The 23,146-nt window shown below is 36.9% G+C and overlaps 1 protein-coding gene across 12 annotated transcripts in view; it reads right to left on the reverse strand.

Annotated features, from left to right (window-relative positions):
- UTRN (utrophin) overlaps window positions 1-23,146 on the reverse strand; it is a 589,012-nt gene that overhangs the window by 318,405 nt on the left and 247,461 nt on the right. For all 12 annotated transcript variants that reach the window (XM_074397323.1, XM_074397322.1, XM_074397326.1 and 9 more), the window contains 6 exons: window positions 22,787-22,978; window positions 21,788-21,960; window positions 13,839-13,989; window positions 12,237-12,412; window positions 4,156-4,291; window positions 2,755-2,904 (listed from right to left, as the gene is read on the reverse strand). In XM_074397323.1, coding sequence (XP_074253424.1) covers window positions 2,755-2,904; window positions 4,156-4,291; window positions 12,237-12,412; window positions 13,839-13,989; window positions 21,788-21,960; window positions 22,787-22,978 — 978 coding nt within the window. The remainder of the gene's footprint in view (window positions 1-2,754; window positions 2,905-4,155; window positions 4,292-12,236; window positions 12,413-13,838; window positions 13,990-21,787; window positions 21,961-22,786; window positions 22,979-23,146) is intronic.

The following is a 23,146-nucleotide window of genomic DNA, read 5'->3' on the forward strand; positions in this document are numbered from 1 at the left end:
TTGCCACTTCTCTCTACACTGCCCTTTCCCACATTCTTCACCTAACCCATAATTATTCATCCTTCATAAATTAACTGAGATGTGATCTTCTCAACAAAACCTTCCACAGTTACCCCTCAAAGCCAGGCAGGGGTTCCACCTTTATGTGCCCATGACTACCTGGATGTTATAACTGCATGTCTACTGGACCCATCCATGATAACCTCTTTGAGTCAGAAGAAGTGTCACACTTTTTAGTGCATTCCTATCTCTTAAAATGATACCAGGAAGAAGGTGAGAATCCAATAAAAACCTATTAAATGAATGAATGAATGGATGAATGAATGAAATATCACGTTAGAATTTCCTAAAGGATTGTTGAGATTTTCTGCACAATGAGCAGTTTGTCTTAGACATTCATAACTCACCAAAGTGAATTATATTAAAATCTATGGGCCGGGCACAATGGCTCATGCCTGTAATCCCAGCACTTTGGGAGGCCAAGGAAGGTGGATCACAGGGTCAAGAGATCAAGACCATCCTGGTCAACATGGCGAAACCCCGTCTCTACTAAATATACAAAAAAATAGCTGGGCATGGTGGCATGTGCCTGTAATCCCAGCTACTCAGGAGGCTGAGGCAGGAGAATTGCCTGAACCCAGGAAGTGGAGGCTGCAGTGATCCAAGATCGCGCCATTGCACTCCAGCCTGGGTAACAACAGCGAAACTTGTCTCAAAAAAAAAAAAAAAAAAAAAAAAAAACCTACATGAAATCCTGCAATAACAGAAACTTTAGCTTTGTCTGACATAATGCACCCAAATTAACCACTGTGCCCTTTTCTGCAGAATTCCCACTGATATCCTTTGTGTTTAATAAATACGTGTGTTCTAACTGAATATGGACATTTCTGACAAATGACACGGGGGCTAATATGTCTGTAAAGGAGTGCAGAGGAGACAGAGCAGCAGACATTGTAGGACGGACCACAGGATGCCAGGCCATGAGAAGCCTTATAAGCCCTAAAAGCATTTTGGCTTTGACCCTGAGCAAGATAGAAAGCCATTGGTAGACTTTGCTCAGAGAAGTCACTGGATCCGAATTATGTTTTAACCAGTCATATTGGCTGCTTTGTCTAGAACACAATAACAAAGGGCAAAGGAAGAAGCAGCGGAGACCAGTGGGGCAGCCTTTGTCGTCATCAAGACAAGGAATGATAGCATGCTTCAAACAAGTTAGTGGCAACGGGGGTCATGCGAAGCAGTCAAATGTATGATATTTTTTGACCCAGGAAGAGTTGAAAGAATTGCAGAGAAAATACCTATGTACCATCTCACATCTACAACGGTCATACCTTTGCTACATCGGCCTATCACATGTAGCCATCTGGCTATCCAATAAACCATCCATCCAGTAGATATGTATTTTGAAGGAAAAGACAATAATGGTGACTGAGGTATAGTTTTTGGTTTGGGGGTTTTCTTTGTTTCTTTTTGTGATAGAATTCATGTACCATAGGATTAACTCCAATGTTTCTGATGTAAGTAATAATAAGGATGAAACTTCCATTGACTAAGGTGGGAGATGTACATTAAGGCACAGAGGGGAGAGAGATATCAAGAGGTTGATTGTGTATGTTAGTTGGAGGTGCCTATTAGACATCTAAGGGGAGCTGCTGAGCAGGTAGTTGCATATACAAGTCTAGGGTATGGAGAAAGGTCCAGACCAGAGATACACATGTGTGAATCACAGTGACTCAATAGGCAGTGATTCCCACTCAGAAAGGCCAGATCAATAAAGCACCTGCATCATCAGCTAGAGGATAATGGCTACCATTTAAAGAGGATGAGAGAGAAAATGACTGATATGGAGTCCCTCCAAACAAAGGGCAGAGACATATCCATTCAATGTCCTACACAGACCTCATATTCTGATATGGTATGTACCAGGTCAAACAAAAAGATGACTTTATCTACTTTTAACTGTTTCAATGGCAAAAAAAAAAAAAGTAACGGTATGAGGGAAAGATAGCTTAGTTGTATTTGTAGTCACATGCCATTAGATTTCACTGGAATCTAGTAAACATACACTTAAGGAATAAAATCTTTGAAAATAAACACACGTGTGAAAAGTCAAGTGCAAAATCAGGATGCTATTTTATTTTATTTTTTTTTTTTTTTTGAGACAATCTCCCTGTCTCACCTAGGCTGGAGCACAGTAGCATGATTACAGCTCAGTGCAACCTTCACCTCCCAGGTTTAGGTAATTCTCATGCCTCAGCCTCCCAAGTAGTGGCGATTACAGGGCTGTGCCACCACGCCTGGCAAATTTTTGTATTTTTAGTAGAGATGGGGTTTCACTGTGTTGACCAGGCTGGTCCTAAATTCCTGGACATATTTGATTCCCCCATCTCAGCCTCCCAAAGTGTTGGGATTACAGGTATGATACAATGCACCCAGCTCAGAATGCTATTTTAAGGTCTTCATTTTCAGAATATAAACACTGGAATTGTATTACCTAATTCCAACATATATTTATTATCTAATGTAGTATATAATGTACAAATCCCCTAAGCCAAAGCGTTTCATATGAAATAAAAAGTATTCTTCCAGAATATATGCCTGTGTCTATGACAGATAAGTATGAATATTAGTAAGCATTAGTAAAATTCACCCATATTTGGATGTACTTGAAAGTAAAAGCAGTTGGATGATGCCACATCTCTGACAACAAAATCAATCAGTATGAGAAACGTATGATAGTAACTTTATACACACCTTATTCCATGTCATATTTACAGCCCTTAAGCTTTCTGAAATTTTATCTCTTTCAGGTAAACTCAGACTTTTCTCTGAAAGCATCTCTAATTCAGTTCTATTAAGCCATTTGAGTTTTTCACCGTGCACTTCCATTTCTTGAGTTAAGTCCTGAAGAAGTTAAAAGACAGGTGTGGTTAGAAGGCAGTCAGATAAGGGAAAGTTCAAGAACCATATTAGAAACCTTTTTGGCAAGTATTACTATAAATGTAGATTTCTAATTTATTAAGTAAAAAATAAACTTGTAAGAAGCTTAAGACCATGCTAACAAATTCTAACAGGAGAATGAGCACATACATGCTGTGTGAATTTCTGCACTCCTGTGCACAAACTCACTCCCTGGTACTCACTGCCTCTTAACCGGGTCACGTATTACTTTTACATTACTAATTTAACATTCTATTCTTATCTCCTCTTTGCTACTCCATCCTAATATACTCTCCCACCACTTGTAACTCTCCCCAAATTGTTTACAAAAGAGACATTCCCAAAAAAAGCTATTGAAATTTTTAGATAAAACAGAAATAAGCTTGTTAGATATTGTCACATTTTAAAAAGAAAACTTAATAAATGTTTCACAAAATATTTTCCACCATTATTCAATGTTTCTTCAATCACACTCCTTTATAAACAAAATCTCTGACTGAATTAGTAAGCAACCTTTCACACTTTCCTGCTTGTACATGTATGAATACACACTCACAATTTCTTTCTTAAACAAAAATGTGAGCATTTATGCTGATTGTTCTGCAACAAGTATTTTAATTGTTAACACAAAAAATAAATATTTATGAATACAAAATTTATGGATATTTGGATATATTTCTACATCAACATATATATGAATTTTTATAGATTATATACAACTATGAACAATACTTGTTAGTTGCAAACCAACAAAGAAAATCTAATTAATACAAGCATGACACTAGCCTTTTGCAAGCTGCATTTTGTTACTCTGCAAGTCACTCAGATAATTACTGATTATTTCTAGAAAGTTGAGTTTTGCAACTTTCTAGATAATAATCAGTAATTGTCTTCCAAATCTAAAAGCAAAAAAACTGTATTTCATAGCCCTATTATATTTTTTAATGATAAGGTCAGTTTACAATATCCTAAAAACCTTTGGTCTAATATTGAAACCATAAGTTTGCTCTTTTTACATCAGTGAAGTTTAACCTCTGCAAGACCAAAATTGTAACTGTGCTTTAAAAAATAAAAGATATTCCTTTTTCAAGTTCACCACATTTACCAAAAAGTATAAAGTTTCTTTTTCCTTTTCTTCTTCAGATATGCAGTATGATATTCTGAAGTATAATGTTCAGGCACCAAAAGGTATACAGCTAGAAATAAACAACTTACTCTTAATTCCTGCAGGTTTTCCCCCAACTCCGTGGTCGATCTCTTTTTCACAGCATGCTCAGCCTTTGTTAACCAACAGATAATCTCATCCAGCTGATGTCTGTATTCCATCACCTGCTTACTTTCTCCTTTTAGCCTAAAATAATATGTTATTTTAAAATATTGAGAAAAATATCCAATTAAGCAGAACCTTATATAGTTGATTTGGATATCCTGACTAAATATTTCTCAAAATAAATAATTTCTACTAATTATTTTAATATGTACTTTTAAGTGAATCAATAGCAATGTATATATTCTAAAATACTAAAGATGAAGTACTGGGGAGAAAGATCCAAGATGGCCAATTAGGAGCAGCTCAGGATTGCAGGTACCAGTGAAAGCACAGAGAACGAGCGGATGCCGCATTTCCAGATGGATTTTTCTTGCCCACAGACCAGGAGATTCCCAGGTGGAGGAGCCCCACAAGTCGCCAGCATGACTCTTCTGGCTGGTGCAGCTGTTTTGCTGATGCCCCAGCGTGACGGTTCTCAATACAAAACATACGGGACTGAGTGCCCTATTAGCTGGCGAATGGAGCTCTGGGAAGGCAGAGTCACCTATTCAGCTGATTAAAAAGGGGACTGAAACAGTGAGCCAGGCCAGGAGATTCCCGGGCAAAAAAGCACCAAGAATCTCAGCACCACTGGTTCAGCCAACGCAGTGGGTCGCCACATGGAAAATCACATAGCAGCTCTGAATGAACAATGGAGCCCACAGCTCAGCATTTGAGCTTCTATAAAGGACAGACTGTCTCCTCAAGGAGCTCCCTGACCCACATATATCCAAAGAGTTACCTCATAAAGGAGAGCTCAGACCAACATTTGGCAGGTATTCTTCTGGGACAAAGAAAGCAGAAGAAGAAACTGGTAGCAACCCTTACTGTTCTGCAGTAGGTGCAGGTGATACCCAGGCAAGCAGGGCCTGGAGTGTACCTCAGAAGTCCTACAGCAGAGGGGTCAGACTGTTAGAAGGAAAACTAAGAAACAGAAATAACTTCATTATCAACAAACTGGACATCTACTCAGAGACCCAATCTGAAAGTCAGCAACTACAAAGATGACAGGCGGATAAATCCACAAAGATGGGAAGAAACCAGCACAAAAAGGCTGAAAACACCCGAAACCAGAATACCTCTCCTCCTACAAGGGATCACAACTCCTCATCAGCAAGGGAACAAAGCCTGATGGAGAATGAATGTGATGAATTGACAGAATTAGGCTTCAGAAGGCAGCAAATAAGAAACTTCGGTGAGCTAAAAGAACATGTTCTAACCCAATGCAAAGAAACTAAGAACCTTGAAAAAAGATCTGACAAACTGCTAATGACAATAGACAACTTAGGAATATAAATGAATTGATCGAGCTGAAAAACACAACACGAGAACTTCGCGAAGTATGCACAAGTTTTAACAGTTGAATTGACCAAGCAGAAGAAAGGATATCAGAGTCGAAGACCAACTCAATGAAATAAAACAAGAAGACAAGATTAGAGAAAAAAGGGTAAAAAGGAAGGAACAAAGTTTCCAAGAAATATGGGACTATGTGAAAAGACCTAATCTACATTTGATAGGTGTACCTGAATGTGAAGAAGAGAATGAATCCAAGCTGAAAAATATTCTTAAGGGTCTTATCCAGGAAAACTTCCCCAAACTAGCAACGCAGGCCAATATTCAAGTCCAGGGAACACAGAGAACACCACAAAGATATTCCAAGAAGAGCAACCCCAAGGCACATAATCATGAGATTCACCAGGGCTGACATGAAGGAGAAAATGCTAAGGGCAGCCAGAGAGAAAGGTCAGGTTACCCACAAAGGGAAGTTCATCAGACTCACACCAGATCTCTCAGCAGAAACCCTACAAGCCAGAAGAGAGTGGGGGCCAATATTCAACATCCTTAAAGAAAAGAACTTTCAACCCAGAATTTCATATCCAGCCAAACTAAGCTTCATAAGTGAAGAAAAAATAAAATCCTTTGAGAACAAGCAAGTACTCAGAGATTTCATCACCACCAGGCCTGCTTTACAAGAGCTCCTGAAAGAAGCACTACACATAGAAAGGAACAACCAGTACCAGCCACTCTAAAAACATACCAAAAGGTAAAGAACATCAACATAATGAAGAATCTGCATCAACTAATGGGCAAAACAGCCAGCTACGTTTAAATGGCAGTATCAAATTCATACATATCAATATTAACCCTAAATGTAATTGGACTAAATGCCCCAATCAAAAGACACAGACTGGTAAATTGGCTAAAAAGCGGCCCCATTCTTTAAAGGCTTCCAGCTTAGTTGGGGAGATAGCAAATATGGTCAGGTAATTTTAAAATCAAAACTAGAGAAATTTGTGACTGTAACATGGAATGAGAAAATTGGACTTTAAATGCTTTAGGACTAAATGTTATAGTCTTATAAAATTCCTCTATTCCTACTGAAGATTAGTCATGAATTCTGATGTGAAAGAACTCATGACTTTAGCTAAGGCATCCTATTGTCTAGCAGAAGCTTCTGCAATAAAGGAAATGTTTGATTATCTGTGCCATCCAATAAGATAGCCACTAACTACATGTGGCCTTTGAGCCTCTGAAATGTGATTAGCGCAACTGAGAAATTAAATGTTTAATTTAATTTATATTAAATTAAAATAATCAAAAAAAAAGAAAAAATACTCAACATCATAGCTCATTAGGGAAGTGCAAAATAAAATCAAATTAAGACACTACTATAACCTTTTAGAATTGCTGAAATAAAACAACTGATAATACAACATGCTGGTGAAGATATGGAACTACTGGAGCAAAACTCTTATGTTTCTAGTGGAAATACAAAACAAGATAGTCACTTTAGAAAACAGTTTTCAAAAAAAAAAAAAAAAAAAAAAAAAAAAAAAAAGGAAAAAAGGTTGCTTAATAATAGACCAAAATGTTTTTTCCTCGGTTTCAAAACCATTGAAACTAAATAATGTTACCTTCCCTCATCACAAAAAATTGTGTAGAAATTGAATACAAAAGACTTTTTTAAACTTAGATATCACTCTGCAGCATAATGAAAATTTTTTAAAACATGAAAAATGTCCTTATCTAAAATAAAAGGGAAGAAGCAAAATTCTCTTTGAGTGTTCTATGAATATTGAAAGGAATTATTATATGACATGTTATCACATTAGGTGGCAACAATTACTCTACTTTATTCATAGGATAGAAAGAATAAGAACAAAGCAAAGTACCAAGAATGGGAGAATCTTACAAGTATTAGGGAAGATAAGAAACTTGTGAATTTGGCTAGCTCATTAAAATAATGATTATATTTGAATATAGCACCAAGTTACAAAAAGATGTAGAAAACAACAAAGCAGAAGTTTTAAATGATGCAAGGAAAACAGTCAAATGAATATAAAAAAGGAACTGCCTCAATTAGATCTTTATAGTGATATAAGAATAACATTTACAAGAATATAAACCATCTGTCAGAAGACAGGAATATGATTAGAACTCATGTGACAAATAAGAGTATGTATTTTTTAAAATGATTTGAAAGCTATTAAAAGCTTACTGGTATCTTTATGTTTATAGGTGCTATAATTAACTGCTGGTTTAAAAGCTGAATGCCATTTTTAAATGAATTATATTGTACCATCCCTAATAAAAATTTATGTTTTTATGGCTATGAGTTTTCATTTCCAATCACAAAAGGTCTAACACAACGGTGCAATATATGTAATAAAATATTAAATAATATTTATATATTTAATGAACAATTAATAACATTTGAAGGATAGTATCACAACGAAATCATAATTTTTAAATAGCCATCAAGGAAAAATTCTCCTTTAAGATTAAAAACAGGCTGGGTGCAGTGGTTCGCACCTGTAATCCCAGCACTTTGGAAGGCCAAAGCGAGTGGATTATAAAGTCAGGAGTTCGGGACCAGCCTGGCCAATATGGTAAAACTCCATCTCTACCAAAAATACAAAAATTAGCTGGACATGGTGCTGTGTGCCTGTAGTCCCAGCTACTCGAGAGGCTGAGGCACAAGAATTGCTTGAACCTGGGAGGCAGAGGTTGCAGTGAGCCGAGATTGTGCCACTGTACTCCAGCCTGGGCAACAGAGTGAAACTCCATTTCAAAAAATAAATTAATTAATTAATTAAAAATAAATAAATACAGCAATAGCACTATTACTAATACTAAAACAAGTAATCTACCCTCCATACTGAAAAGTATTTAACTTAAATAAATAACAACTTTAGAAACACCCAAAATACTATTATAGACCTTTTGTTTCCAAAAAAAAGTTGAAATTTTATGATCATGACTAATTTAGTACTTTGAAAATAGAACTATGAAGGAAGCTAGCATTATCAAGCAATTTCAATAAGACATATTTGAGTCACCCAGTATTTTCATCTGCAAACTAGCTAAATATAATCTTCATTTTAAATGTTATCCTTGGCCAGGCACAGTGGCTCACGCCTATAATCCCAGCACTTTGGGAGGCCGAGACAGGTGGATCATGAGGTCAAGAGATCGAGACCATCCTGATCAACATAATGAAACCCTGTCTCTACTAAAAATACAAAAATTAGCTTTGCATGGTGGTGCACGCCTGTAGTCCCAGCTACTCAGGAGGCTGAGGCAGGAGAATTGCTTGAACCCAGGAGATGGAGGCTGCAGTGAGCCGAGATCACGCCATTGCACTCAAGCCTGGATAACAAGAGCGAAACTCCGTCTCAAAAAAAAAAAAAAAAAAAATTTATCCCTAAGAGTAAAAGCTACTTATAAATTCATGTTCAAATAGAACATAACAATTGCTCATTAAGGAATAACACCACTGGTCATGGTGGCTCACGGCTGTAATCCCAGCACTTTGGAAGACTGAGGCAGGAGGACCACTTGAGCCTAGGAGTTTTGAGACCAGACTGGAGAACATGGTGAGACCCTATTTTTACAAACAATTTAAAAATCAGCTGGGTGTGGTGGCAAGCACTTGCAGCCCCAACTACTCAGAAGGCCAAGGTGAGAGGATCACTTGAACCCAGAAGCTCAAGGATGCAGTGAGCTATGATTGCACCACTGCACTCCAGCCTGGGCATCAGAGCAAGACCCTGTCTCCAAAAACAGGAAGAAATTACCCCATAAGTTGCTGAACTATGCAAATACTTAACTACAGGCACTCAGTACAAAAACAAATTGAACTCTGTGATAATTCTCAAAGACTCTGATAACAATATACATATAATCTACCCAAGATAATCCCAATTTAATATAGATTACAAACCTAAAGTGAAGTTTAGCATTAATTTACAAAAATGTTGTTTTAGTCAAAATATAAGCTGTTGGGGAGGAGCTCCATTATTCTTTTCACTTCTAAAAAATGAGTAAAATATGTATTAGCTTCACCTTGTTAGTTTTAGCAGCTGTAATTACCACACTCCACAGAGATCTATTTGACAATCTTTAGAAGAATTACTGCATTTATTGTTAAAATCTCCCAGCAGGCACATGTTTTTCCTTAAAAACGTCTAGGAGAGGAATGGCACAGTGGCTCATGCCTCTAATCCCAGAACACTGGGAGGCCAAGGCCAGCAGATCAACTTGAGGCCAGGAGTTCTAGACCAGCCTGGCCAACATGGTGAAACTCCATTTCTACTAAAAATACAAAAAGTAGCCAGGCATGGTGGCAGGCACCTGTCATCCCAGCTACTGGGAGGCTGAGGCATGAGAATTGCTTGAGCCTGGGAGGCAGAGGTTGCAGTGAGCCAGTGAGCCGAGATCACGCCACTAAACTCCAGCCTGGCCAACGGAGTGACTGTCTCAAAAAAACAAAAAGGGTCTAGGAGATAAATCATTTCAAGCTAGGACCTTCCATGTAAACTAAATAGCATGACATATAAAATCTTATGGGATCTCAGTCTCCAATCCTCCCTCTAGTCATTGAACCCTCCTCTTCTTTCAATCCTTTGCAGATCTCTCACAAGACCATGCCATTCATGCCTCCCACCTCTACTGTTTTTTTTTCCTGTCCCCTCCCCTCCCCTCCTCTCCCTGGTTTCTTTCTTCCCTCCCCTCCCCTTCCCTTCTTTTCCTTTCTTTTTTTGAGACAGAGTCTCACACTGCTGCCCAAGACAGAGTGCAGTGGCACTATCTTGGCTCACTGCTACCTCTGCCTCCCAGATTCAAGTGATTTTCCTGCCTCAGACTCCCAAGTAGCTGAGATTACAGGTGCCCACCACCACACCCAGCTAATTTTTTGTACTTTTAGTACAGACGGGGTTTCACCATGTTAGCCAAGCTGATCTCAAACTCCTGATCTCATGATTTGCGTGCCTCAGCCTCGCCAACTGCTGGGATTACAGGCGTGAGCCACCACGCCCAGACTGGGACTGCTGTTTTACTTCTGCATAGAAGGGCCTTCCTAGAAGAAATTTATAGAAAATTGCCATAAATGCTTTAAAACTCAGCTTCAGCATCCCTCCTCTGTGATACTTAAGTTCCACAGCCCATCACATCTGCCTCTTGGATACTGTTATCTTAATGATATTTTCTTTAATCATTTTCTTCTTCTTCTTCTTAGTCTTTGAGTTCCTAAATCATACTTGTATCTTCAGTGCTAAACACAGAGCTCAATAAACATCGATAAGGTCATTAATCAATCACTGGCAAAATTCAGCAATAATATGCTTAGAGAATAAGTTCTAAGCTAACTTGCTTTCATAAGAAATAGATACCTTAAGTGTTTACTATGAATAATCAAGGCATGTACATTTTACAAACACTACTGCATTTAATCCTCATGACAATCCTCTGTGGTAATATTGTAGTTCTCATTACCAGAGGAAGACACTTTGGCCAGAGAGTTCTGTGTTCTTTCCAAGTTTGGATAGCACAATATTTGAGAGAATAAAATAGCATGATTACTTACTTTCTATGAGATCTTGGACAAGTTATTTAACCTTGCCTCTCTCAGCCTCAGTTTCCAAAGCTGTACAAAACCTAACAGTCCCCTAGAGGGGAATTGTGAGGTCTAAAGGAGGCACTGCATGCAAAGTGCCATATATTCTCTCTGCCACATGGTAATCTCTCAACCACACCATACAAATTATTATTTGTCTCTTACCAAAACACACAAAAGAATAGATTTTTAAAATAAAAAGCAACTGTAGGTCACATCATACTTGAATATTTTAGGTTTCATAATAATACTGGGCCTGATAAAGTATTAGATTGGCCTTTCACAAAATGATAGCTTGTCATTAAAATAATACTTCATCAACAGAGTTAAAATGAACAGAAAAAAAAAAAACAATCTTGGACTTTTTAACCACAAACTACCAATAAGAAACAAATAATCAAAAAAGATCATTAATGATGGACTATATGAAGCAAAGCAGAAATGTAGAAAGCAGAAATAATTCATTGACTGTCTCAGAAAATAATGTCAAATAATTTTAAATACGGAAATTATGTATAGTATTGAGCATTATATTCATTGATAATCAAACATATTTGCAACCAGAAGACACCCAAATAAAATCTGAGGTACTGTAACATAATCTGACATAAAAATTAATAATACTATATGTATTATGTTACATAGACAAAAAACTTTATTATTTGCAAAGCACAGAATAGAACACATTTGACACTAAAACAACTTACTGAGAGGGATTACTAATGTAGGCTCAGTCAGGAAATAAGCAAGGGGAAGGTCTGATCTTGAACCCAGACCTTCAAACCTGAAACCTGGTGTTTCAGTTATTTCAACTACTTTAAATTCCTACCATAATCACCATATCATAATAAGCAGTCGTAAATAAAAGGAATAAAGGTGTTTGTTTTTTACATATATAATAGTTCTGGAGTAGAAAAGTGAGACTTCACGGACAGCCTAAAAATACAGAAGGGGCAGCAGAGGTCTTAAACGTCAGTAAAATTCCTATTATAATGTCAAACAATAAAATAACTCATTGGAATGCATCTTAAAAGATTCTACCCAAAATATGTTCACTCCTGTGCCTGCAAACAATCATAGCCAAATCACCTTGGCTGCCTATCCTTCACTTCTGCAACGACTGCATCCCAGCGTTGGTTTAAACCTGCCAGTTTGTCTTTCAAGAAGCTTCCATCTGCCTGGGAGAGTTTCTGCACAATCCCATCCCCAGTTCGGTTTAGTGCTGCAAAACTGGGCTGGTGGTTGCTGATACCCTCCTCAAGTTCCTGTAACAGACCACAACTCAAGATTAATTTCACTAATAATCAAAGGATTCTGATGCAATGAATCTATCCAGGTATTGTGGTATCAATTTAAGTGTTAAAGAAACAAGTTTCTGGAAAAAATATTTTATATTTAAAAAGCCATTTTTAAGCTATTTAACTACATTTCAACAAACATGCTAAATGAAATTTATTTTAAAATCTAACCCACTCTCACGAATGGCGTCAGGAAAAATACAAGGAAATAGGACAGCCTAATAACATAAAACAAGTAACAGCTGTTTACAATAAAGTATAAGCATCAATTGCGTTTGATGAAAATGAGTTGCTTATCTTCTTTCAAATAAGTGCTTGAAGGCATTGCTTTTAAAAAATAATATACCCTAATACTTCTTTATACCCTTGTGTCCTACCATATACAAGTAAATCTAAATGTGCATTTTGCTAAGATATTGCTTCTCTGGCTGATATGGTTTGGCTGTGTCCCCACACAAATGTCATCTTGAATTGTAGCTCCCATAATACCCATGAGCCATGGGAGGGACCCAGTAGGAGGTAACTGAATCATCAGGGTAACTGAATACTCTCATGCTGTTCTAGTGATAGTGAGTGAGTTCTCATGAGATCTGATGGTTTTACAGGAAACTTTCCCCCCACTTTGCTCAGCCCTTCTCTCTCCTGCCACCATATGAAGAAGGACGTGTTTGTTTCCCCTTCTACCATGACTGTAAATTTCCTGAGGCCTCCCAGCCATGCTGAACTGTGCATCAATTAAACGTCTTTCCTTTACAAATTACCCAGTCTTGGGTATGTCTTTATTAGAAGCATGAGAACACACTAATACATTGGTCTACAAATGTTTAAGCTACAGATTAAATGAACGTTTTCAAGTCAAATTTAAACACTTATCTGTAACTCCAAAATTTTTTTTTAAATGCATTAACATATTTATAAGAAAAATAAATGAATTCTCTTTAACTTGTCATGTCCTTCTAAGTAAAATACATTGTAAAAATTTAATAAAAGAGAAAATATTTTTATCAATGGTAGAATTGAAATTGTGTGTGCTTTCTATCATTATTTTAAAAGACCTATTGTTAACAGCAGACCTAACTTTGTGTTATATTTTCCCAAGACTGAATTAGACTTACATGAGCAGCTGCCCTGCTGTCACTCCAGAATAATTTTACTTTTATGATAACTATCAATGATACAAAAAAAATGAGATGCCTCAGTGTTTAAGTACAAAAAACAGAGGTAAGGCATGCATATATTTTTTGGTTCTTGGTATAATCTTAGGCATAAAATTTTACACATTTTATTCTAAATATAAAATTGTTTAAATAAAATTGTTTTTCATATTAGCCACTAAGGAGTATTTTTACACTAACCATATGTGCAACACACTCCTCTAACAGAAAGCACTCACCTGCTGATGCACCCTGGCTTTCTCTAAGTCCAGGCTGCCATCTGGAGCACAGGTATCAACCAGTAACTCTTCAGCCTCTGTTATCCACTGTGTGAGATCATTAAGGTCACAATGGAATTGTCTCCATTCTTCCACAGCCCTATCAAAATAACTAGAGGACAATGAACAAAATAAAATAAGTTTCTAAACTTTCCAGGACTGCCTAGGAGCAATTATTCTAAAAAAGAAAATCCAATCTCATTTAAACAGAAAGATCTCAAACAACTGAATTCACAATCTAATGTTCCACAAAATCAGTTTTTGTAGTGGGATACATGTAATAAGTCCTCTTAGAGATACAGGCATCATATCAAGGGTAAAGCAATGCACTCACACCACCAGCTACCAAATCATCTCTCTCATACATACACACATGCACACTCATGTACACACACATATGTACACACATGTGAACACACTCATGCACACACTGAAGCAGCTTTTTAACTAAAAAGATGTAGCCTTCTCTGGCTTGAAAAATCAGAATTGATTAGCTGTAGGCATGTTAACCCTTCCAACTTTATACATTTAACATTTAAATATTGTGAAATATAAAATATGATCCATTATTTTCTTGGGGGAAATATATGTTGTTTTACTGCCAGAACACTTAGTTCCTGGCAAGAATAAAGCACAAAAGGCCAAAACACTTCAAACTGCCCATATACCTTTATCTAATATGTTATATACTGAATTTTGTCCAATCAAAATTCTTCCATTGAAGCCCTAACCCTGCAATGTGACTGTACTTAGAGACAGAGCTTTTCAGGAGGCAAATGAGGTTAAATGAGCCCATAAGCGTGGGCCTCTAGTCTGAAAGGACTGGTGTCCTTATGATAAGAGGAAGAGTTGCCACGGAGCTCTCTCATGTGAGGACACAGCAGGAAGGTGGCCATCTGCAAACCAATAAGAGAGTCCTCACTGGACACCAACTCTACTGGCACCTTGATCTTGAACTTCCAGCCTCCAGAACTGTGGGAAAGTCAACGTCTGTTGTTTAGGCTATGCAGTCTATGTTATCTTATTATAGTCATTACCCAGTACTTTGGGTAATGACTAGTCCTGAGTGTCCCATTTACCTAAATACAGCAAAGTATGAAACTACATGCAGAGCCCAAGTCATGCAATAAGACAGAGGGCTATTGAGATTTATGTTTAAACCAAACTCTTAAAGATGGCAAAGTAAAATCTAGCACTTGTCATATTCAGAATATATGAAATAGGTATAAAAAGGAAAAGCTTTATTGGACTAGGATCCTAATTAATTTTTTTCTCCTATCTTTTTGTTTAGAGTAATGGAGTTGAAAGAGTTTTAGAAGTAATCTCTGAGATCTTAATAATATTAATAAAATTTATATTGTATGTAAAATATATATTATTTAAAAATAATAAAATGATTCCTAATATCAATAACCACTAAATAATGTGTATATTGTCTTTTTCCATAAAAATTACTTCTAAAATTTTACTAATACTGCCCACAGTAAAGCAATTTTCTATTGAGTATGACAGAAAAAAAAGCATTTAAAAAAAGGCGCTATGAGACGATATTAAGACACTCATTATGGTTTGCCAAAATTCACAATAACTACACAACAATCACAATTTCAAAATTTAGGATGCTGCAAGGCTGTTTTAACGATCCAAAGACGTTGATATTAAAAAAAAATTAAACTTAGAAAGTATCATCAGTGACAGAGAATTTAAAAAATGGTGATGGGAGGCAGGACTAACTTGCCACTCCCACTCGGACAAACAGAGCAGTGTGTGGAGACATACGGTGAACTTTTGTTCCAAGAACTAGCACAGGAACATACCACAAAAACTCAGAGAATCTACAGACCCTCTGGAGAAGGTAGAATGCTATTGCTGCTCCATGGGAGAGCTGAGGAACCGGGAGTCTGCCTATGTTCTCAGGAGCTGGGAGACTAGTCACCTGGGGCAAGTTCTCAACCCTGCTCACCAGCTGCCTGGAAATAAACCCAGTGCTGTGCTGTTGGCAGGGGGCATGGGTGAGGGGTCTCGACAGTAGTGAGACTGGCCTTTTGGGCTGCGGGCTGTGTGGAAACTGAGTGAGGCCAGCAGCTTCTAGCCTTCCCTCACTTCCCTGGCGATCTGTCTGACACAGCAGAGGCAGCCATAATCCCCCTGGGAATATGACTCCATTGGCCTAGGAACCACATCCCCATCCCCCGCAGCAGTCGCAACAAGCTTTGCCCAAGGAGAGTCTGACTCCATACACCAAACCCCGCCCCAACCTGATGGTCTTTCTCTACCTGCCCTGGTAGCCAAAGACAAAGAACATAATCTCTTAGGAGTTCTATGGGCCTGTCACTGCCTATACTACTCCTCCCTATACTACTGCAACTGATGTTCTCTTGAAAGCACCATCTCCTGGTTGGAGGCCAACCAGTACAAAACCAGCAAACTTAACCAGAATACATCCAAGGACACTCACAGAGTCCACTTGACTCCCCTGTTACTTCCACCAGAGCAGGTGCTGGTATACATAGCCGAGAGACCTGAAGACGGATCACATCACAGGACTCTTTGCAGACAGCCCCCAGTACCAGCTCCGCACCCAGTAGCTCTGCTGGATGGCTAGCTTCAGAAGATAAATAATAATCACTGCAGTCCAGTTCTCAGGAAGCCCCATCTCTAGGGGAAGGAGACCACCACATCAAGGGAGCACCTTGTGGGACAATGGAATCAGAACAGCAACCATTGAGTCCCAGATCTTCCCTCTGACATACCCTACCCAAATGAGAGGAACCAGAACATATGGTAATATGACAAAACAACGTTCTTTAATATTCATGAAAGATCGCACTAGCTCACTAGCAATGGATCAAAACCAGGGCAAAATCTCTGAATTGCCAGAAAGAGAATCCAGAGTCAATTATTAAATCAGTCTAGGAAGCACCAGTGAAAAGTGAAGACCAACTTAAAAAAATCAAAACAATGACACAGTATATAAATGCAAAAAATCTCCAGTAAAATAAACAGCATAAATAAAAAACAAACACAACTTCTGGAAATCAAAGTCACATTTAGAGAAATGCAAAATGCACTGGAAAGTCAGCAATAGAATCGAACAAACAGAAGAAAAAACTTCAGAGCTTGAAGACAACACTTTTGAATTAACACAATATGACAAAGAACAAAGAATTTAAAAAAATGAACAAAGCCGCCATGAAGTTGGGGATTATGTTAAAAGACCAAACCTAAGAATAATTTGTGTTCCCAAGAAAGAAGAGAAATCTAAAAGTATGGGAAACATACTTGAGCAAATAATTTGGGAAAACCCCCCAGCCTTGCCAGAGATCTAGATATCCAAATACAAAAAGCTCAAAAAATACCTAGAAAATGTATTGCAAAAAATCATTGCCTAGGCACACAGTCATCAGGTTACCTAAAGTCAAGAAGAAAGAATCTTAACAGCTGTGAGGCAATATCAGGTAATCTATAAAGAAGAACCAATCAGATTAATAGCAGATTTCTCAACAGAAACCTTACTAGCTAGAAGGGATTGGGATCCTATTTTCAGCTTCCTTAAACGAAACAATTATCAGCCAGGAATTTTGTATCCAGTGAAACTAAGTTTCATAAATGAAGAAAAAACAGTATTTTTCAGACAAGTACTGAGAGGATTTTCCGCTACCAAGCCAGCACTACAGGAATTGCTAAAAGGACCCCTAAATCTTGAAACAAATCCTGCAAGTGAAATAAAACAAAATACTCCTTAAAGCATAAATCTCAGCTGGGTGCAGTGGCTCACACCTGTAATCCCAGCACTTTGGAAGGCCCCGGCGGGCAGATCACCTGAGGTCAGGAGTTTGAGACCAGCCTGGCCAACATGGTGAACCCCTGCCTCTACTAAAAAAAATACCAAAAAAAAAAAAAAAAAAAATTAGCCAGGTGTGCTGGCAGGTGCCTGTAGTCCCAACTACTTGGGAGGCTGAGATGGAGAATCGCTTGAACCCAGGAGGCAGAGGTTGCATTGAGCTGAGATTACACCACTGCACTCCAGCCTGGATGACAAAGCAACCTCTGGCTCAAAAAAAAAAAAAAAAAAACCCAAAAAACAAAAGATGTAAAACTCAAAGGACCTATAAACAATAACAAAATGAAAAAGAAGAAAAAAAAAAACACAATATATTCAGGCAACAAATAGCATGATAAGTAGGATAGTACCTCACATGTCAATACTAACATTGGATGCAATTGACCTAAATGCTCCATTTAAAATATATAGAATAGCAGAATTATAAAAATTCACCAACCAAGTGTCTACTATCTTCAAGAGACTCACTTGACACATAAAAACTCACATTAACTTAAGGTAAAGATATTCCATGCAAATGGACACCAAAAGCAAGCAGAAGTAGCTACTCTCATATTAGACAAAACAAATGTTAAAGCAACAGTAGTTAAAAAAAGACAAAGAGGAACATTATACAATGATTAAATGACTACTCCAACAGGAAATTATCACAATCCTTTTTTTTTTAAAGAGAGAAAGAAAGAAAGAAAGAAAGAAAGAAAGAAAGAAAGAAAGAAAGAAAGAAAAGAATTTAAAAAACAGAATAAAGAAGAGGGAGAAAGAAGAAGAGGGAGAGAGAATGGGGGTGTTGCTTTATTGCCCGGGCTAGAATGCAGTCTAAAAATGGGTATGCCTATAATTGTGCTTAATAATGGAGACATGAAAAAAATGAGGGAAGAAAATAACAAACAAAGAGCCAAGTAATATTTCATTTAAACCTGTAAGTAGGTATGATGTGGTACTGATGAGAGTGTATATTTTGTGTATTTAAAGTGGAAAGTTCTATAAATGTTAATTAAGTCTACTTGTTCCAGATCTGACTTCAAGTCCTGGATATCGTTGTTAATTTCTGTCTCATTGATCTGTCTAATATTAATGTTGAAGTCTCCCACTATTACTGTGTGGGAGTCTAAGTCTCTTTATAAGTCTTATATATCTGGGTATTTGTGTATTGGGTGCGTATATATTTTAGGATCTTTAGCTCTTCTTGTTGTTGTATTGATCCTTTTACCATTATATAATGTCCTTCTTTGCTTCTTTTGGCAGGAGAATCTCTTGAAACTGCAAGGGAGAGGTTGCAATGAGCTGAGATCATGCCACTATACTCCAGCCTGGGCAGCAAGAGCAAAACAAGAAAGAAGAAAGAAAAGAAAGAAAAGAAAAGAAAGAAAGAAAGAAAGAAAGAAAAAGAGAAAAAGAAAGAAAGAAAGAAAGAAAAGAAAGAAGGAATGAAGGAAAGAAAGAAAGAGAAAGAAAGAAAGAAAAGACAGAAAGAAAAAACAGAAAGAGAGAGAGACAAGGAATGGAGGAAGGAAGGAAGGGAGGAGGGGAGGAAGGAGAGGGAGGAAGGGGAGGAAGGAAGGAGAGAGAGAGAGAAAGAAGGAAGGAAGAAGAAAAAGAAAAGTAAATAAAACTGATAGACTATTAGTGAGATTAACCAAGAAAAGAGAGAGGATCCAAATTAGCTCAGTTAGAAACAAAATGGGTGATATCACAACTAATGCCACAGAAACAGAAAAGATGATTCAAGGCTATTATGAACACTTTTATATGCATAAACTAGAAAACCTAGAGAAGATGGATAAATTCCTGGAAATATACAATCCTCCTAAATTAAACCAGCAAGAAATAGAAACTCTAAACAGACCAATAACAAGCAGCAAGATTAAAATTGTAATTAAAGAATTACCAGCAATAAAAGTCTACTACCAAATGGATTCACAGCTGAATTCTATCAGACATTCAAAGAATAATTGGTACCAATCCTATTAACACTATTCCAAATGACAAAGACAGAATCCTCCCTAAGTCATTCCATGAAGCCAGTATTACCCTAATACCAAAACCAGAAAAGGACATAACAAAAAAGAAAACTACAGACCAAATCCCTGACAAACATAGATGCAAAAGTCCTCAACAAAATAGTAGCTATTTGAATCCAATAGCATATCCAACAGAGAATACACCATGATCAAGTGTGTTTCATACTAGGGATGCAGGGATGGTTTTACATACACAAGTCAATAAATGTGATATACCACATAAAGAGAATTAAAACAAAAATCACATGATCATCTCAATGGACTCAGAAAAAGCATTTGACAAAACCTAGCATCTCTTTATGATTAAAATCCTCAGCAAAATTGGAATAGAAGGAGCATACATTCAGGTAATAAAACCCATCTATCACTTTTAGCCCATAGCCAATATTATACTGAAGCAGGAAAAGTTGAAACCATTCCGAACCCTGAGAACTGGAACAAGACAAGGATGGTCACTTTCACCACTTCTATTCAACACAGTACCGGAAGTCCTAGACAGAGCAATCAGACAAAAGGGCAGCTGAGTCACTTAAAAGGAAGTCAAACTGTCACTGTTTGCTGATAACATAATCATATACCTAGAAAACCCTAACAACTCATCCAAAAAGTCCGAAAACTAGTAAATTCAGCAAAGTTTCAGGATACAAAATTAATGTACACAAATTAGCAGCACTAATAATAAAAAAATTAAAATAGAATTGAGGTGCAATCTATCACTATAAAATTGGCAAATTTTTTAAAAATAATTTTAAAAACACCTGTCAATGTTAGTAAGGGCTCAAGAAGAAGAGCATTTTTACAAATACTGTTGGCAGGGGTATACTAATCAATATCATGATATTATATCTGTATTATACAGAGGTTTAAAATGTCACTATTTTTAAAGAAATTTGTCTTCATTTAATGATCAAGCCTAATGAAATAAAAGTATGGATAAAGATAAATGTAAAATAATGTTCTCTAAATGAACAAAGAAAAAATTTGTAAAAGCCATACAAAGAAATATACCAAAGGCCACTAAAAGCTATCTTTTCAAGGATTCGTTAGTCACATAAAGTATGTGGGCTGAAATACAAAAAAAAAAAAAAAAAAAAAAAAAAAAACAGATGAGGAATACGATGCCTAGTTTGTGTGTGTTTGCCTCTCAAGTCACCCAGTGTGTTATTCTGTGCTGCCCTTCCTCTTACACAGCACTTTCTGTTGGGTTATTTCACAACTTATTTGCCTTTCCATTACATCTACAGCTACTGACAAAAACCTACCCGTTTTCATTTCTATTAGTAGGCCTGGTCAAAATCTAGTAAGAAGAAGGCTCAAAAGCATTTATTTAAACAGAAGGTTACTAAAAAGGGTTTGGTGTTATTTATGGATTCTAATTAGCTGGAGCTGCCTCTGTTCTTCACTCACATTAATCATCAAATGTGCAGACAAAGTGAATATTAATGAAAATTTTCTTTAATTTTTTAAAGAGAATGGATGCTATATAGACACTAAAAATTAGAAGTGCATCTATATTATCAAGATATTATGTTATAAATGGTCATCTGTACATGATCACATTCCTCCTTTAAATAACTATATTCATCACAATTTATTAAACTGGGTGCGGTGGCTCACACCTGTAATCTCAGCACTTTGGGAGGCCCAGGCAGAAGGATCACCTGAGGTCAGGAGTTTTGAGAACAGCCTGGCCAACATGATGAAACCCCATCTCTACTAAAAATACAAAAATTAGCCAGCCTTGGTGGTGTGTGCCTGTAATCCCAGCTACTTGGGAGGCTGAGGCAGGAGAATCACTTGAACCCAGGTGGCAGAGGTTGCAGTGAGCTGAGATCGCACTACCGCACTCCAACCTGGGTGACAGAGCAAGGCTCTATCTCAAGAGAAAAAGAAAGGGGAAAAAAAAAAAAAAAAAAAAAAACAAGGCAAACTACAAGGATATGAAACATATTCTCATTAATCTCAATGTACACATGACCTTTTTCATGGCCCATGAACTAGCAGGCATTTTATAAAAATTAAATTTTAATTTCATTTACACATACCCTTTCTGATCACCATACATTCTATTAATTCTGTCCCATTTTGCATTCAGTTGAGTAAGTGCATCTCTGATCTGAATGGCTTCAGGTCCAGAGGCTTCAAGGATGACATCTGGCTGTTTTTCATGAATGACTGCAATCTGCTCTCCAAGTTTGTCCAGTTGGTCTTTGATATTCTAAAAATACATTGTCATAGATTAACAAAATCCAGCAAAGTAACAAAAAAGGAATCACAGAAGACAGGAATTTATATTGTACAACACTCATTTAAAGTAATAATGAGGCATATCCATTGTTGCTCATGAAAACTGGGAACTTTTTAAAAAAATGATACCCTATATTGGCCAAAGTGTGTGAAACCTGCTACATAATATACTCATGGCAAGAAAAAAGTCCTCACAATAGTAGCATATGTACAGGACACATGAAAAGCTTCAATAACATTCTCTATAGTTAATAAGGCATTTTAAGCTAGAAATATTAATATTTTCAAATGTCTAATAATGCTTAAATGACAGGAATGCACCATCAAATCCATATTATCAATGACTTTATTGTGACTTTATATACAAATGCCATCAAGTTACATGAAAATGCATTGCTAGAATTTAAAAGTTTAACTAACTTACAATCAAGATGCCACTCCATACCTCAACAACTGGCCAATTTTAAATCATTATAAATTGCCTCACAAATACTGACAATTAACATCAACTGACAATCTAATTTATAAGACAGAAAGGTGGTCTGTGTCTGTGTTTAATTTTAAACAAAGGCTCTGATGTTGGAAATAACTGTGCACACTTAATCCATACTCAGTTTTTAAAAATTCAAAATGTATTATATTTTCTTGGAAAATATATGAAAGCTTTACTAGTCATACACATTATTAACTCCCTGGCACAAATTGTAAAACACATAGACCATCTAAGTAGGCACAAGAACAAATTTCCTGCTTCTGCATTAACTGTGGACATTCAAACACAGTGCCTGGAGATCTACCTTCAGAGAGTCTTCCTGAAAAGAGAAGTCTTCATAGACAGCAGTGTTGAGCTCTGGAATATTAAGCGATAATTCAACATCATCCATGCAAAGTAAAATTTTGTTAATTTCAACCAGATAATCTGTAGGAAGAAGTGATGATCTCATTCCAGAAGCAAGTTGACCAATTTTCCTCTGTTGAATAGGGATTGCCTACAAAAACAGTAAAAAGCAAAATAATGCATATATCTTAAAATATCCCCAAAACAAATAATAACACATTGAGAAAATACAAGACTACTGTGTGAAGAAATGCAATATCATGTGCCATATTTTTTAAACTTAGTTTTAATGTTTTATATTATAAACCTAACTTGCAAC

This window comes from Saimiri boliviensis, chromosome 4 (genome assembly GCF_048565385.1).
Source record: "Saimiri boliviensis isolate mSaiBol1 chromosome 4, mSaiBol1.pri, whole genome shotgun sequence".
Taxonomy (NCBI): Eukaryota; Metazoa; Chordata; class Mammalia; order Primates; family Cebidae; genus Saimiri; species Saimiri boliviensis.